At 39.0% G+C, this 19320-nt stretch overlaps 1 protein-coding gene across 18 annotated transcripts in view; it reads right to left on the bottom strand.

The window, feature by feature from the left end:
- arvcfb (ARVCF delta catenin family member b) overlaps positions 1-19320 on the bottom strand; it is a 202531-nt gene that overhangs the window by 24761 nt on the left and 158450 nt on the right. For 13 of the 18 annotated variants that reach the window (XM_067520515.1, XM_067520507.1, XM_067520508.1 and 10 more), the window contains 4 exons: positions 18372-18489; positions 18076-18247; positions 16246-16263; positions 13568-13639 (listed from right to left, as the gene is read on the bottom strand). In XM_067520515.1, coding sequence (XP_067376616.1) covers positions 13568-13639; positions 16246-16263; positions 18076-18247; positions 18372-18489 — 380 coding nt within the window. The remainder of the gene's footprint in view (positions 1-13567; positions 13640-16245; positions 16264-18075; positions 18248-18371; positions 18490-19320) is intronic. The other 5 variants (XM_067520509.1, XM_067520511.1, XM_067520522.1 and 2 more) reach the window with 2 other exon arrangements.

The raw sequence follows: 19320 nt of genomic DNA, 5'->3' as shown, positions 1-19320 counted from the left end.
TGGCAACAAAACAGCTTTGCTACTTTACCTACAATTGCCATAATATACTAGCACCTTGCTTAAATGGTAGTCAAGGGCTGCAATTACTGGCCGAGATCGTGCTCCAAGGTTACACAGTATTCAGTGGCAATAACGGCATCAGACTCTCAAGTGCTTCAAAGTAGAGAGGCATGTGTATCTGCTTTTGAGCATATTAGCATGCGTGTGTGTTTGTGAGAGTGGAGTTTGTTTCAGCATCACCTTGAGTGCCTGCTCTCCATACCCAGGCAAGTCACGTTCTCGCCCAGACACAAACGAAACTAGACACTCAGGGAACTACAAGAGACTGCCAGAAAAGAGAAGAAGAATGGGCAGAGAGAGATAAAGATATACAGAACCAGAGAGAGAAGGAAAGCCCTCAGAGAAAAGCTGTGGGGGTGCAGAGGACAATGTTTGCCATTTCCTGTTTGGCAGTTTATTCTCTCACCTGAGCCTAAAAGCCTGGAAAACAAGCTTAAGCTGTCAGGACAGTGTCATGCTTTCACCACAAATTCCAACTTACAATCCATTCCAAACATTCTACACCTTTTCACATTTGACAGAAACTTTACATGAAAAATGTGCATCAGCAGAGAAGAGAAGAGAAAAGGAGAGGACAGAGGAATGACAGACTATAGGGTAATGGAGAAAGACAGCGTGGTAGAAAAGAGAGGCATAAAAGGCAAAGACAGAACTATATCAGGCTGTGAAATGGATGGAGACCAACTAGGGAGACCAGAGTAAAAACAAGAGAGACAAAGGAAAAAAGAAAAGCAGGGCACTATGAACCACGTAGGAAAGGAATAATATACTGGTTAAGGAAAGCAAAAGCATAAAGAGTAAAAGGGGTTATAACAGAGAGGGGATAAAGAGGAAGAAGAAACAGTGAGCTGAGCGGAGCCACTGTATGAATGTTGTATGCTGGATCGGACAGCTGTCTGGTGAACAGTGTGCAAGGATGGATAATGTCAGGGCAACTAGCCAGTAATACAAGGGGGAAACAAGAAAAAGCCACCTACCCTTAGAAAAATGGATCCACTGCAGCACAGGCTAAATAATGTGCTCAGTAGTTTGGTTTGAAAGTTTAGCGGTTTGGTGTCCTGCCTTCAGGAGTAAGCCTAATGTCTACTGCAGGAGTGAGTGAGCGAAAGAGTGTGTGCGTGTGATTGTGTGTGAGTGATATAGCAGTGACTGGAACAATGGCTTGTACTAAAGGCTTATACTGAAACATGTGGAAGCAAGTTAAGAGGAGTGGGAGGAAAAGGGAGTGTTGAGGGGATTAGGGCCTGGACCTGATAATGGTCCAGATAATGGAAAAGATGAATTTTATGATTTGTCTGTTTGGTCAATACTTGATACTTACTGTAATTTAGCTAATTTGTTCATTCTAGATGGAAAATTACCAAAATGATTAATGCCTAATAAAGTTTTAGAGAGTAATAATGTGGTTATGTGAGGGGCGTGCACAAGTATGAAGATGCTGATTGTTGTGGACGGTGCACACTGACGTGAAGAGGAGCTTGCACACAATCCTTGACACACATTGTAGAGAGCCACAGGAGTGGCCTTAAACCCACAAATCAGTTGCATTTTTCCACTTGTGGTTCCTTTGTTAAAAACCTGAAATAAGGGCTGTAGTTAACAAAAGGTCAAGAGATTTTCACATCTTATTCTCCAACATAAAATTCATTAAAAACACCCCACTCTTTTTTGAGCTATTTCATGTCTTAAAAAAAGCTGGTTGCTAACAAGTAGCTAAATGAGATTACAGAGGTTGTTGGGAATAAGAAACATCGTTATGCTAAACATGGTGAACCATCTACTAAGCACTCTGTGTTTACAGCTTTGTACTAGCTATATGTCAGGTCACTTTAAGGAGATAGACTTCTGTAGAAGAAGTACATTTGCTACTTTAATTTAAAATTTAAGAAGTTTAGTGGTGGTAACGTTCATTTGACCATGGTATAGTTTTTTAATAACTTAAATATAACTTTTTACTTCTGGTGATTGTATTTAAACTATTGAAATCTATAAAGATTACCCTGTTAATAATGAACACTCCTGTTTGGGATAATATTAACAATGTCAAGGGAACAATCCCATTGACTTTTTGTCAAGGGAATGGAGAAGTGGTAACTTTTGTGCTGGCCTACAAACATTCTTCATCCCTATGTCACTCTATAAGCAGCCATAGAGCGGACACTTAAAGTGGACCCTTTTTCGTATAGGAGCTGGCTGCCGACACTAAAAATCCAGAGAAACAGCTTTTAATCACTCCGTGAAGCCAACATTAGCCTAATTAGCTGGACCGCTACAGGTGATCAAATCCAACAGAAAAATAAGAGACTGCTAGTTCGTATTGTTTTACAGTAGAGCTTTGTTGTTTGTCTTATAGTTATTTCTTTGTTTTATCTAAGGCAGTTTTTTAGTTTATTTGTTCTACTTTTGTTTTTTCTTGCTGTGTTAATGTGTCTAAAAGATTTTACCTGTGCTCATTTGTTATTCTTTCCACCTGTGCTCGATCTGCAGTCTTTAAATCCTCTCCATGGCCATATTACTCCACATACACCCATCCAGGTGTCACGTTTTTGCCTAATTAAGACCACTCTTCAGGATTATGTGTGTGAATACTAACTAGATGACATTTACTTAACTTACTACAAGTGTTTTGTTGCATCTGATGCACTAGGGAATCCTTCTTAGTACATTGACGGTTTGTTCTTGGCTGTATTTCCCCTAATCCTGTGGCCCCAAACCTACTAGCACCCACTGTTTTCATTTAGACTCTGCATCTGAAATGCAAGATGACGTCGGTGATGGTGTTTGACGGTAGAGGGATGTCCAGTGTCTGTGTGGGTGTCATTTCCCATCTTTCATTTAACTCTCCCTCCAGCCTCACCCGCCCCCCATCCCCACTCCTCTTTGTGAAATGGCAGACTGAAGTGTGATGGATACTCTGGATTAATGCTTGCCTCTGAGGATGACATTCAATGTTTTTCACTCCATATACAGGACAAATGCATGCACACTTACACACACGTGTGTGTGTGTGTATGTATATATATATATATATATATATATATATATATATATAGAGAGAGAGAGAGAGAGAGAGAGAGAGAGAGCGAGAGCGAGAGGAGGAACCTTTATTGTATTGTACACACACACACACAGACGCACACACACACACACACACACAGACAGCATCACCTCTAATAGCCACATAATATCACCCTCATGGTTACGGACACTATGTGTGTGTGTGACTGTGAACTGTCTTGTGAACCTAATTCACACTGTGAATTAGGATGTGTGTGTGCTTATAGGCATCAAATGAAAGGCAGTGAGGATGAGATGAGTTGCCCCGGCTGGCTCAAATAAACCAATTGTCAAATCAAACATATAATAAAATCCATCCAAAATACTTGTGATTATAGTCCAGTCCAACAGATTGGCAGTAAATGCTGAAAAACTAACCACCAAAAACATTTTATGTTGCCCTCTTCCCACTCACTCTTCTTGCTCTATTACATAAATAGACTTACATCCCTCTTCTTATAGTCATTTATTTCACCAATCAAAATAGTTTAGGCCTTGACCTTTCTACCTTTCTGCTTACTTGCTTCAAAGGAGAACCCAGACTTTATGTTGCATGGAATATAACAGCCAATAAAATGCTTAAAATCTAATCTAAAGCATAATGCTCACCTGCAATACAATGTAGGTCTGAGTGATTTTATGTTTGAAGTAAAACCTCTGTAGAGAGACAGTTTGATTGGACACCTGCCAGTACTAAAGTCTTCTCTGCTCCAGCCAACCCTCTCCTTCGATAATATACAAGGACAGCAGTCCTTAGAGTGTATTTAGGCAATGGTTTTCACAACAGTCTAGACTGTTTACAACCAATATTTCCTTTACCGAAGGACAACAGTGAATTCTGGAGGAGGCCGTTTTACCCCTTCTAAGCCTCTGTTGTAGCCCCAGTTATGCCAGTCTGCACACCATTAATCTGCTTTTAATTAGATTAAAGCATCTCTTGCAGAAACAGGAAGCGGCACTCTTGTGCCTCAAATTGGGCCAAACAAAGGCTCCAATTGGCAAGTGAATCACACTGCACTTCTTTCCTGGAATCATTCTTGTCTCATAATTATCAGCTTGCTTCAACTGCTCAGGTTTTAGGACATGGGGGAGGCGCATTACATGGTTGATTATCTGAAGAACCTGATGTTGTCGTCTACTGTGATTTCCACTTTCTTAGAATCCCAGAAAGCTATGTAGGTGGGGAAACACTAATTTCCAGTACTGACTTGTTTGGGGGTAAGGAAAGTTTAAAGAACTTAAAGAAACCGTTAATCTCTGCTGTTGTAGTGGGTGGAAATGCTGTTAAGTTTATGCACTGCCACGGAGGATGTGCGGGGAATTAGAGACACCCCACTATCCTCTGCCAAACACAGGTGGATAAAATGCTGCCATGCATCAACACACAAACACACTCTCTAATCTGCAAGGACTTCATTCCACTAATGATGTATAGAGCTGCTCTTCTCCACGACACCTCCCAGGAATAGCATTATTATGCAAACCTCTTTGTATTTAATACAAAACACAAGGTGGTCCCACTTAAATAAACCTCTCGCTCCCCTCATTTGTTTCTTACTCCTCCTCACCTTATTATCACTTCTTTTCATCACTGCCTGTGTGAAACGGCTCATGAGAGAAAAGTGGAGGGGTGAGAGGGGAGGTGGCAGTAGCTAAAATGTCAGATGCAAGCTGCTAACTGTTTACATAATTACAACCCCAATTCCAAAAACGCTGGAAAGATGTGAAAACATAAATAAAAACAGAATGCAATGATTTGCAAATATCATTTTTTCACAATAGAACATAATTAACATATCCAACATTCCAACATAGACATTTTAAAAGTTCATGGAAATTATTAGCTCATTTTAAATTTGAAGCCAGCTACACATCTCAAAAAAGTTGGAAGAGGGGCGACAAAGGCTGGAAAAGTAATTTGTGCAAATCAAAAACAAATGGAGGAGCATTTGAGAACTAATTAGGTTAATTGGGAACAGGTCAGTAACATGACTGGGAATAAAAGGTGCATTTCAGAGAGGCATAGCCTCTCGAAGGTAAACATGGGCAGAGGTTCAACAATACAAATTGTGAAACAATTTCACAAAAATGTTCCTCAACATAAAACTGCAAAGACTTTGAAGATAGCACTGTCTACAGTATATAATATCATCAAAAGATTCAGAGCATAAGGGGGAATGTCTGTGGGACAAGGGACAAGGCTGAAGGTCAAAACTGGATGTGCATGATCTTCGGGCCCTCAGGAGGCACTGCATTAAAAACGGGCATGATTCTTTACTGGACATTAATGCAATAATTCCTGACCAAACTCTTCCAGAAGCTAATGTCCGTAAACACGGTTCATTGTGCAATCCACAAATGTAAGTTAAAGCTGTATTAGACAAAGAAGAAGCCATATGTGAACACAATCCAGAAAAGGCGCCACGTTCTCTGGGCCAAAGCTCATTTAAAATATGTCTGAGGCAAAATAGAAGAAATTTGAAAATTTTCATGGAAACCATGGACACTGTTTCCTGTGGCCTGCCTGCAGTCCAGAGCTTTCACAAATAGAAGACAATTGGTACATCAAAAAATTTTAAATCAGACAACAAAGGCCCAGGACTGTTAGACAGCTAGAATCCTGCATCAGACAAGAATGGGACAACATTTCTCTCCTAAAAGTCCAGCAACTGGTCTCCTCACTTCCCAGACGTTTACAGACAGAAGAGGGGATGCCACACATCACCCTCTTCCAACTTTTTTGAGATGTATTGCTGCCTTCAAATTCAAAATGAGTCAAATTTCATATTTACAACATCTGATATGTAGTTTATGTTCTATTGTGAATAAAATATGGCTTATTGTATTTTCCCAACTTTTCTGGAATTGGGGCTGTATTTCTTAGACTGCTTAGTGTTACCATTGGTAACAGAGAGGGGAAAGTGATTGGCATGTAAGCAGTGTGACGCCAGCCAAAGCCCGCTGAAAAGACTCATTGGATGGTGGTGGCATTCTCAACAGCTGGTGCAGTGGCAAAGAATTCCATTTTATTCTACGCTGAGCTCGAGAGACAGGGGTGAGTGGAACGTTTAGCATCTGGAGCAAGCATTTAACATATACATAATACTTTTCACATTTATTGGAGCACTGTCATAAGTTTTGACTCATCCAGCCTGTTCCATCTACAGTAATAAAAGCTAGATAAATCTTACCACATTCACAGCATCATACAAAACAGTTATATGCAGTTACTTCTAATAAAACCTACTTTAGAGGAACCGTTTGCACTTACATTTTCACATATCCGATTGTAATGGCAATTGGTGGTTAGAATTTATCTGACAACGGCAAAGAAAAGTCAGAAGTCGAAAATTAGCTATGAAGTTAACCTATATCTAACTTAACATGTGAACTGCACTCCATGATATGTGCTCTCATTTAGTGGTTGCACAGATGTTACTTTAGAGGAAGTATAAAGCAGAAAACAGATAATAGAAGAATACACATAATTTGAATGAAAATACCAGAGGAGCATGCTCTGGATTCAGGTTTTTCTTTTATTCATTTAGGAAGTTTTCAAAGATACAATGTGTCTTTTTTTTTTTTTGTTTGTTTTTTTGTGCCCCATTTAGCTTTGCCTGATTTAAAGCTTATGCTAGAAATGGAAAAACACAACTAGGCACAACTAGAAAATAAAACCAAATAGTCGCTCATTACAACTCGTGATGATCCCTTTGTAGGAGGATCGGCTTTCCTCTGGACATGACTGCATCTAGTTACAAAAACTGACATCATACATTCGGGATATGAAAGGTGTAATGTCAAGGGAAATGTAATGACAGAGGCTACCAAGAGACAGACATTGATATATGGTGCCAGACAGTCTGGTTCCTTCAGTGTGTGTCAAAATAGCAGAGAAGCTGTGATTGAGAGAGTATGTGCGAAGGTGCATGAGCATGTCTCTGTGCAAGTGTTATATGCTAATATGCATGCTATTTGTTTATGTGCATGCTCTGTATTCTGCTCTGTGGCCTGGTGAGAAATTCATGAGGTAGCCATCAATATTTGGGGTCTCACTTGGCCGCAAAATACGACAGCAGGGAGTGAGGAGATAGAGGAGGGAGGCAACAAGAGGCAATTGAGTTGTGTGTGAGTCACGATTCATCAAAGTGGTCAACAGGCTGCAAAGTTAGCAAGAAATCAGTGAGCCAAGGAGTCACTGTCCACTGGGTGTTAAATTCCACAGCACGCTAACACAGAGCGCCAACATTAGACTGCTGTTTGGAATTTGACATGTAGTTTAAATTATTTCAGATTGTCTGCTTAAACTTTGGATGTAATATCGAGGCAGAACAGGTTTAAACTTTCCCTCCCTTTAGGATTCTGCTACTCTGAAGCAGACTGGGCAACAGTTAATGATGCAAAGATGCTTTATGTTGAAAAATGGATCGGTTTGACCATATTTACTCACTGCAGCAGGATGTTCATCGTGCCTCTGGGCAAGGCTATTGCTTTTCTCACACCAACCGTAGAGATGTTACAGGGAGCTTTAGAAGAATCTGACTCATGCCACAGAGCCATTAAGTGAAATATTTCTCCTCCATGAGCAGCAACAACAGCAGAGACAAACAATGAAAGCGTATCTCCATTTTCCTGAATTCAATTGAGCCTCTGACTTTTCAGACATCAAGAGCTGAAAGGCATCAGACACAGAGATGACTCCGATAGCAAAACAGTCAGTGTTCATTATCCCACAAACAGAGATCTATATTGGGACAATATCAAAAAAGCAGATACAACGCAATACATAACAGCTCTCAATAGTGTTGTTTGTCAGTGCTAAGACCTTTTCCACAAATTAAATGCTCGGCTTGCAAGATAAAGCAGTGAGATGCGTTACATAGTGGCTGTCTTGGTAAGAGATACTGTTTTCACAATGTTTGTGAGGCGAGGGAAGCACAATAAATCTCCCAGGGATGGAGAGACTACTAAAGTGGCAGGGAACAAGAGAAATGAGAATTAGTAAATAATGTTGAAAAAGACAGAGAGCTAGAGGGCAAGCTTATGAGTACCGCAGATGTTTAAACACAGGGCCCTTTTGGCATTGTTGCTTATCGCTGCGATTGCCTTTATTATCACATATGACTAATTAGTACTACCTGATGCAGTTGGAATCAATTAGCCTCACTTAAAAGTACAAGGAGTTTGACAAAAAAAAACATGTATTATGGTGGTTATAGGCGCTGCCAGAGAAAACAGCAAATTAATGGATTTTCATGACATTTGATATAAACATTAAGATGAACTATAATCACTTTGATGGTGCTAATTAGATGATCTTAGCATTGACAGCTCAGAGACATTAGCAACAAGCCAAACTAAGAGCGTAAGGTTGGCAAACATCATACATTATATCAGCTTAAATGAGACAATTCTTTTTAAAGCACCACTGTGTCTTCTGTAAGTACAGCTAAACTAAGACGCTAGCATGGCAGTTGTCAAGGTCAAATGATTCCTATCTTAGGTTTGCCATGGGGTGTGTACTTGAAATCATTCACTTTGGAACAAACTCATATTGTATCAGCTGCTTCAGGTTGGAGGAAGCTTCTACAATTTTTTAAACCTCTGCTCTCAGAAAAAAATGAGGACAGACTTACTTGCACATACTGAGTGCTCACTCACTCGTCTCTCACCTAACCGTTCTACCAATCTAAGGTTTATGCTGTGGTTTCAATTAACTCCCAGAAAAATGTTTCATCATCTCAGGAACTGCCACGGTAACACGATCTCTAATGAAATACATCACACAGGCAGCACGGTGCGAAGTGGTGAGCGGTGCCATCTCATAGCTAGAAGGTTGCAGGTTTGAATCCCCAGCCAGTCTCCCTCTGCTTGTGTGGATTTCCTCCTTGTACTCCGGGTTCCTCCCACAGTCAAAGACATGTATGTCAGGTTGATTGGTGAGTCTACATTGCCCATAGACACAAGTGTAAATGGTTGTCTAACTGTGTATGTCTTTCTGTGTAGGCCTCAAGATAGACTAGTGACCTGTCCAGGGTGTGCCCTGCCTGTTACCCAGCTGTGATAGGCTCCAGCACCCACACGACCCTAAACAGGATAATTGGTTACAAATAATGATAGATGGTCTTTTCACACTTCCTAATTACTTTTGTTACAGCACCAAACTCATTTTGCTTCTGTTTGTATGGGACAATAATTTCAGTTACTGACTTTCAGTTACTGACAGGTCCTTTGTCTAATGAAACTACGCCGACAAAATAACTCAGTTTGTGTGGACAAAGTGCAGACTTAATCTAACTAGATGATAGAAAGAAACATCACAAGACACATTTATGAAGTCAAAATAAAACAGCATTGATATATTTACAATAATTATAGGGTCACTTTCTTTATCATTAGGGATGTATTTCTCCCTCTTAAACAATTTTAAACACGTCTGGATACACGGTCCACGACTCAATACAATTAAACTGTACAGTTGAACCAGTAATGGTACAATACAATTCAAACAATATTATATAAATGCATTTGAAGTAACAGTAGCTTAAAGCTTAGAAGCTTTTGTATGTCACCGGCTGGTTAGTCGGCTAATTTAACGTGCGCTGAATGTAGCCAACACAAGCAATGCTACTTGCCTTCAGCTAACTGTTCCTGCTGCCAACGTTACAGTGACCATGTGAGTTAATTACAGAGGAGCAGACAATGTTTGGCATGTCTCTTTGTTGGCTCTGACTGCATGTATGCCTGAGTTTATGCTCGTATACTGTCTTTTCTCCCTAACAACTTTAAAAATGATTATGTCAGTGTTTTTTGGAGCCGGCTCTCAAGTTTCCAAAACCAATTAACAAAAATTTTAAGCTATTCAGTTGTTCTAATTAAAAACTACTAGTTACAACACTCAATAACCTCATGTACTGTGCTCAAAACTGTTTAACTATTTGAAGTAAAAGTAAATCCAGTAAACCCGATACTTTGGTCTGGTTCTTTCCCTTTCTTATTCTTTCCAAACATAAACATTCACACACACACAAAAAAAAGATTATTCATTGCCCACTGCCAGGTCCAGCCTGGAACCAGGGTTGACCTCTCTCTGTCGGACATCAGATCAGCAGCAGGATACACATGTAATTTCACATATCTCCTTTAATCATCGCTACAGAATAAGAGCTGCTCTCTCTCTGTCTCTGCAAACACCCCACAGATAACTCAGGGAGGAGGGGAGAGGGGCATAACCTCCTGAAGCTATGCAAACATACATTTCAGAGACAAACAAACAAGGGCTGACATTTATGGTCTCTCAGTCACTTTGCAAAAAAGGTGAGATGGATAAATGTGTTTTAAATGTCAATAAGCTCTGGCAATTAAGCTTAACTTCAATGCACCTCACTGTTGTTATTCAACTGTGATTAAAAGTAAAAAACCTTTACATTTAGTCATTTGGCAGATGCTTTTATCCAAGGCGACTTACAAGTGAGGTACAAGGCAACCACAAATCCAAGTCAAGGAGATGTAAACATTAAATATGATATGTACTGTATGTGTGCAAACAAGTGATCTGATGAACCCACACACACATTTCAACAGTGTTTGACATTTAGCTGTAAAATGATAATTGCTTTCTTTGGATTTAAAACTCTTAAAGGTGTTGTTTGCAGACTGTGTAATGTAATCACACCACAATTGTAACCACTATAGATACACAGTCTCAGCATGCCAGTTTGGCTTTTACCCATGAAACTGCAGTGAGTGGAAAATAATAATTATCATCCTTGGAGATAATCTGCTTCCTTTTACTTTAGAAGTGATTTTAAAAAAAAGGCAAAATTGGCTTAACTTGTAAAAGCACAGCCATTAATTGTGATCTAGTTTAATGAGAGCCCACTCTGCTGCATTAATGTTGCTAATTAACAGTCAAATAGGAAGTGGTATTGACTTTGAGTGCCTGCCACTACACATGGATAAAGGTGCTGATGTGTAAATACCACATAACATGTGTGACAAGTTCAGGCAAAATTCACCACTAGACAGATGGGCAGCCACACACACACACCTGTGTTCCACATTACCCAAAAGCAATACAAATTCTGTTTTATTCCAGATGTATTGCCCTGTGTCTTGCATACTAATTTGCTTATATGGCTGTTACAACTGCCTGTCTGTGCCAAAAACCAAAAGCAAAGAGAGTACGAATGCACACATACACACAGTTAGTAACACTTATGCAAGTGACCAGATGCAGAGTCTGGGGACAAAAACACTTTGGACCTACATGTGGTAAATTGCCAAGTCACCTTTGCCAAATCACTGATCACATGATATGATACAAGTATAGACAAAGCTAATAAGAAGAGATTACAAAACATAGACATGCTTATCAAATCTTGGATTATCTTTTGTATAAATATTTTATGAACTTTATTTTCATGATGCCTATTACATCGTGATACAACATGACTTATTACTATTAAAATTGGGGCTGTAGGTAAGGCTGTTCGAGAAGATTAATATCCCTCTTAAAATATGCTTGTAGAGCAAAGCTAAAACTTTGTTTGCTTTGTCTGTTAAAACCAGTTACATGTTTTTGCTCTCACAGTTTGTTTGTTTTTTTCAAAAAGGAAAATTAAGAACAGAAATTCAGAATAAACTTTACGAGCACTGTAGTAAAATATCTAATTTCTTCTTGCTTCTATGGTTCCACAGGTCATTTCTTTAGAATTAAACCGTAGTTGTTGCTTCATATTTCTCGCTATTGGGTTTATGAGGAAAAACCACACACTTCCTCAGAATGTTAAAACTCAAGGTTTGCTATTCTACACCTCAGAAACAAAACTGTGATTCTCATTTTAGTCTCTTTAGTAGATATAGTTTCTTTTTTATCTGATATGTCATGAGTGAAAAAGTATTTACTCCTTACAATGAAATGGCAAAAAAGTTTTTTTCATTAACATAATGTTTAATGCATATTTAGCTAGTCTAAATGTTCCTTCATCATTAGAAATAACAAAACTGGTGTATAAAAATAATGGTAAAATAATGAAAATGTATTTCTGCACAATTTTGCATTCCCCTTAATAAAACCTCTTGTTAATTACCTTTAACATGTAACATCATCTGATCTTTAAAAACACTCAGCATGGCTTGATGACTGGCACCAGATGTGTTAAATTGGGACTGAGCTTTCAATGTGCAAGTAGGTAGATCAGACCAGTGAAATATGGGATCAGGAACACAGATTTAAGAAGACCTGAAAATTAACCCTTCATAATGATATAAAAATATCCAAAAATGGAAGAAACATGGACAAAGACTTTTCTAAAGACGTGGAAGACCAGGGAAAAAACTGGGCGTAGCCATTATGTTATCCACGACCATCTTACCTGCCCACCTCTACACACAGACCAGAATGTTCACCTTCTCTGCTGCCACTCTACCTCCTCAATTTCTCAACAGCTAGCAGTAAGCTCTTACCCTGTATAGGAAAAATCTTGCCATTTATATCTTTACCTGTGCTATACTCAAGTGTACCTCTTCTGTCCAGTGTTTAACTTTTTACCAGACACACTCCGTCAGCCTCTATCGCCACCTACCTGACTAGCTGCTCCTACTATTCCCAACCTCGTCTGCTGAATCCCTCCACATTGATTTTCCCTGTCTTGAACTTAATTCTCTGATCTCCATTAAACGATTTAACTCTTCTTTGGTGTTGGAGTTTTTCTCAGGGTTCACTACATAACTCGCCTGACAAAGGTTTAATGTGATATATTCAAATTTCTTGCTTTGTCTGACCCATAGTCTAAAACTAAGCTGTTCAATTTATAATAAAATTAAATAGAGCAAATAATCAATTTCCTACAAAAAGCTGGATCTAGAAAATTTCCTGCACTTCTGCTTGAAAGCAAATTATTAAGCAATTAGCTGAATGCCTGTGGACTAAACAGTCAAGTATTAAAACATTTTCTTAGCTCAAACCCTAAAAATTAAAACTTGAAATTTTATCAACATCGCCCCCTATTAGGTTTAGTAGTCACCAGTGAATTAAAGCATAATACAGTCGATGTAGGTGACAAAAAAATGGATGCCCTTTAGTTACCGACTTTATAGAGCTCAGTATACAATAATCGGTTGCTTTCATTTTTGTTTTTGGTGTCCCAGTGCAACATTTTTAACAAAAAGATGACTTACAGAACTGAAAACCTGCCAACATTTGACACTGTTGGTAAAACAACAAAGAAACCTAAAGGGCCGGGCTACCTCCAACACACCTGACCAATATCACTCATTTCTCTACCAGCACCGTTTTCAAAGATCTGATTCAGTTTCCCCCTTTTTTATCGGAATGAGTTCTAAATAAATTAGTTCTAGACTCGGTCTACTCTGGCTTATTCTCACTCAGCACTAAAAGTGTTAACAGAAGGATATATTGCTTGCCAGGCCCAGGGTGAGGTCCTACCTTTTGATGGCTCTGTGCGCTTCGGCAGATCCAATGTGTCATAGTTTTTGTCATTCTCACCATTTTTCCTGCCTGTGTAGAGGAAAGACAAGACCATGTTTGAGTCATATCCTGTGAATATTGGATTAAAACAGACAGTGTCAGAGATAACAGGGTTAGACCGATATGGGTTTGGGTTGATTTTTCTCTATTATATTTGGCTAGTATGTGTTAGTGCTGTATTTATGTAGTGGTATAAGATAAATCAATTTATCACCATGATATTTAGAGTTAGGGATTCAGTGTGTCTGGGCAAGACACTGAACCCCTAAAAGCCCATTCCCCTCCCCAGCTGTGCAGTGCCGGTCCCAAGCCCGGTAGAAATTTGGGAGTCTTGCATCAGGAAGGGCATCCAGCGTAAAAAAAACTGTGCCAAATCAACATGGGGACAATGATCCGCTGTGGTGACACTGAACTCAGGGGATAAGCCGAAAAAAAAAGATGTTTAGAGTAAGGCATCTTTACATATTTCTGATCCACATCTACACATCTACACTACACACCAAGCCACAATAAAGCATGAATGTTTGCGAGTACACAAAATGCAGAGATGTAGGAAGGTTATGTACCGACACACACTGGCTCTCAGACACCAGTGTCTTGGCTGGGATGAAATGGCAGATATTGTAAAATGATACTGTATGAGTTCACAAACAAGTTTTCCGATGTAACAGCGTTCTCAAGTATATACTGATAAGTAAAACACATTGAATAATGCAGTGGCAGAGGGTAAATGGAATGGGGGAAGCGATGGGGTGACTGCAGCACAAGCAGCTAATGGCCATTTCACATGCTCATGGATATGCCCATGGGACAACTGAGAGACACACGGACTAAAAGGCTACAGTATATTGAAGTGAATTTTCGGTCACTGGAGTTGAGGTAAGAAAAATTTAGAAAGTGGTCCCTCTGGGCTAAACCCTAAGTTGTCTTCAGGAAAAAACATGCATATTTTTCTTGAATCTGTGTAAGAGTTAAATTGTTTCTCACAGGAATCGTTTTGTAATTTGGCAGACAGTAAAACAACAATGAATCTTCTCTACTTATGTTTGGTTAGTTGTCAGCCTGCAGCCTGGATCAGCTTGTTTGTCTATGCTATAGACCTCTATTATTGTCCAAAAACAATTAAAAACACATTAGCCAGACACACAGCTCCATTCATGACATATTTCCAAACTCCAAAAATCAGGATTCCTGTATTTTTAACAAATATTAGTATTTCTTTCTTCCGTGGCTAGTCTTGTCAAAACTCTTCCTCATCCAGATGTGTTTATCCTTACTTTAAGTTATGTTTCATGTAGCAGACACAACACCGGTTAACAGCACAGGCACTACATCTCCTGTACAATGATGGTGATCATTCTGGAATAATAAAATATGTCAGTGGGTCCGTGTGTCTGGCTGATGTGTTTTTAATAGTTTTTGGACAAAAAAACAGAGGTCTGTGGCACAGAAGGACAAGCTAATCTAGGCTACTGGCTGACAGGCAATAAAATGTGATTATACAAGATTCAATGTTGTATTTAGCTTGATGGTTGTAGACAATAAAATAAATTTAGAAAATTACCAAAGTTATCCTTTAACTTACAATCCCCTCTATTAATTAAGCAATGAAGTCGATCTATAGAATGGCTACTTAGCATATATTACCATCCATTCAAACACAAACATCTTTGCTTGAAAGCAACTCAGAGAAAAAAGTCTGACTTTTTTACAGATTACATTTGTCAAACAAATAGTTCAGCATTCAAAATACATACTTACTGTACAGTTTTCTGGGAGATACATTTACTTAACTGCTGGAAAGACAATGAAGCAACACTGACCTCACTAATTAACAAGTTGATATAGGAAGGTTGTAAAAATCTACATGGGGAAAAGGACAATTAAAGTAGCTAGCTAGTTTCAGGATCTGGCTTTACCATTACTGCATGAACACTCATCTTATCTAGCTTTCGACAAAAAAGTGAAAGATTTCTTCACAAAATGTCAAACATTAATGTGTTTATGTTACAATGTTTTCGGGGAAAACCCTCAAATTCAGGCACAAAATACTAAATAGCGGCCGCTTTGACACCAATCTGCTTCAGTATCAAGAATCCATGTAATTCAAAGCCCCTAAATAGACATACAAACCAACACCGACAGGGTCTGCAGTGGAGCTTGACATTTCTACCTATACATTTACTGTATTTTACAAAACACAAAAGGATACATTTAATAACAATTTGTCTCATATGTTTGTGATAAGTGTGATCTGGTCATTCTAATGAATTTTCACATAGATTCAGACATAGATTTCACATTATAATTTTCAATGCTTGATTATTTAAGCTTTACTCAATAACCTAACAAATTCCCATAAACTGACAAAGTTTGAAGATTGGGAAGGGTGGAGTTTATTTTACTTAGTGCTATGATAGGGAGGTAGATACAGTGGAGGAGAACATGTGGAATGAATGAAACACCATGGTCACCATTCTGATGTCCTTGAAACTTTGAGGTTTTCGGAGGACACTCAAAACTACTTCTATTCTACAGCCGGGGTGAAGGAGGAGGAGCAGGAGAAGGAACAGAACGGGGAGGGTGGGGAGGAAGGAGGAGAGCTGAAGTGAGAAGGGTTGAAGGATGGCACTCACCTTGATTAAACCATTCCTCTATAGTTAGCCAAGGAAGCAGCAGCAATGCCAAAAAACACAAAGCAGGGAGAAGAGAGAGAACAGGCATGGTAAAAAAGATGTGGTATGTGTGTGTGTGTAAAAGAGTGTGTCAAGAAGCTGGGCTATACATGTGAACAGTGTTCCACAAAAAGGAGTCATCTCTGACTGAATAGTGAAGGTGAAGGAGTGAAGGGGAAAAGAGAAAAAGGCCAACACAGAGAAAGCAGAGACAGAAAAAGCAAAGAAGTACTTTTGAAATAGAAAAGAGGCAAAGTAGGAAGCCATTAGTAGTCTATAGGTGTTCTCTAGAAAGCATGTTAAAAGAGTTGGCATCAGCATGATGGCTTTTAAAAAGAGAGGCATAAGGAAAAAGAAACAGCCAAGTCACCAGAAGTGCAAAACATAAAGGAACATGGAAAAAGACATGAAGATAAAGATAGAAGGAAAGACAGGAGAAGCTCATAGTGCCAACATTTGTATAAGTGCTTCATTAAAATCTGTGTGGGAAGAATAGAAATGTGCAAAAAAGAAGGAAATAAGAGCTAAGTATCAGACTGTTTATTAGAATGACACTGCTAAGCACATGTTGATCATAATGTTATATTTTATTATGAATGTGTCATTTAACTGAAGAGGAGGCCAAACTTAGCCTACATAAGATAACACATGCCTAAACATATTGCAGAGAGTATTGCTCAACTGCCATCCTCTGTGCTCCTTTATTGTAGCTGTGCTTAATGTTGCTGTACCTGAGCCTATTTTCTAAAAATGCCTTCAAGGTCTGCAGCAGCTAAACACATCTCATTATTCAGTGTGTGTGTTTGCATGTGTGCATGTGTGAAAGTATTAATGTGTTTAATTGGTTTCTTTATAAATGTGAACACTTTTAAGCTACTGTGTTGTCCTGACCCTTGAACCAAAAGATTCTCCAAAGAGTCGTTAGAAGTCAGAGGTCACTGGCTGGTAGTCACACCTCATTGGGTGACTGATTAATGGCAGTCATTACTGTTGTACAGCAGGGAGATAACAGCGTCGTTTAGCTAACAGCTTTGGAGAACACAGACTAATAAAACGCTGCTAACAACACATACGTTCATGGCACATCTGTTAAGCAGAGTCAATAACGATAAACACCTCCTGATGTGACAGTCGACGCAGTGTCTCAAGGAAGAAAGTACAAAACTACAGAGACAATTAACTGCCTCATGTTGCAGATGTACGTAGCTCATTGTGTTGAATTATTATGCCTTAGTTCATTGCTGTCTGACAAAATGTGTGTTATTATAATTATTCTCTTTTGAGGATGTTCATGAACATTTTGGTGAGGTCATGCCCTGGATTGTTTTAATGGCCTTAATTTTGCTTAAAAATAGTTGGTGTTTTAAATCCTGTATATAATGCAAATTTGTCCACTGCCAAATAAGTGAACAGCTGGCCTCATTTCTGTGAAAAAAGCAAAATAACACCTCGACTAAAACCAGGTTTTAATTTAAAAATTGAGAACTGTAATTTTACATCTTACAGGTTTCATTAAAAATGAAAAGGCCAGAGCTGAAAACAATATTTAGGACTGTAAAACACTACATGCAGCTCTTTCAATGATTTTAGCAAAATGTTCCATAATGGACTTCCATTAGGACTAATGACATTTATGGTCCACAATAAAAGAAACTCTCTACTTTACTCTACTTTTACTTTGTTTTAGATGTTTTATTAACAAAGCAGAAAACTCCTTTAAGAAAGTCCCATATTTATGGTTATGACTGGAAGTAATGTTTTATATCATTCTGATTATCTCGTCCTTCTCACCTTTGGCCTTCTTGCCTCCAAAGCAGCCAGCATCATCTTTCTTCTTCCTCTGTGGTCCTGCTGAACCGGTGGCCTCTAGTGCTGATGCATCCTGAAACTTTTCAGCCCCCGGCACCTCTTTGTGGACATGGTACGACAGGTTCCTCATAATACAAACACAGTTCTCCACAGACTAAGGGAAAAAAGAGGCAGATAAGCTTTGTTCTACAGTACATATGTTTTTACTGTTTCTGCACATTCCAGTAGCATTAAATATCTGTGTTTCAGTTAAGTGAATGAGTCGTATGGTGTCCTACCTTATTGTCCATGTCTTTCTTCCCTACAGCTGATTGGAGGGCATGCAGCAGGGCATCCACTAGTCCCTCACATTCCCTCAATCTGCGTCGAGCTTCTGCCCCATCTGAGCTCACATTTCTAAGCATGAAAGAGGCATGTAGAAGAGTATAGGACAAACAGAAATTAACTCTTGACTCCACCATATAAAAACCAAAAATCTGCTGTAAAACATGGAGAAATAGGATTCACAATACAGGATTTTTTCAATTTTAGGAGGATTAGAAGAGGACATTTATGTTATTATACAAACTGCAGATGCAAGAGGTACATTTATACATTTACTACTACGTATAACAACGCCTGGCAGAATTACTTTTACTATGCCAACTAAAATTACTACCGCATTATTGCTGTTTTTGCCATAATGAAAAAATTGTAAATGTAAATGCTTTGGAAAAAAATCTAAAGAAGAAAATAGATATAAATTTCATTTTTCATACAAAGGAAAATGCCATCCCTGTTATGTCCGCCCGTGCCCAAAGCACAACTCATCTTAACTCATAAGTAGAGCTACTGCAGTCTTAGCGCGTCTGTCTGACTGACTGTGAAAGGGGAGACTTTCTAAAGAGGGTTAAGGGATAGCTGGGGATCCCCGCTCCTCACCAGAGACCTCATTTATGAGGGCTTTCAACCCACATAATCCCATTAGCCGACCCCCGGTTAGTCCTGTGGAAGAGTGGCAGCCTTGCAGAGGTAAGCAGAGATGGAGTCCTTTTATAGTGCTGTGTGGACTGAAACACAAATCACATCCACTGCTACACGTGGATGTTTCAGTGTAGCAACAAAGCAAACAAAAGCAAAGACATATTGCACTGTATTTAAAATGAACTGGAATACACCTCCACCTACTGACCCACACAATGAGCCAAACTCTATGCAAATACAGCAAGATGTAGTTCTGTCCTCTGA

Source organism: Channa argus, chromosome 11 (assembly GCF_033026475.1).
Source record: "Channa argus isolate prfri chromosome 11, Channa argus male v1.0, whole genome shotgun sequence".
NCBI lineage: Eukaryota > Metazoa > Chordata > Actinopteri > Anabantiformes > Channidae > Channa > Channa argus.
The sequence above is the reverse complement of the archived record's forward strand: the minus strand, read 5'-3'. Positions and strand labels throughout refer to the sequence as shown.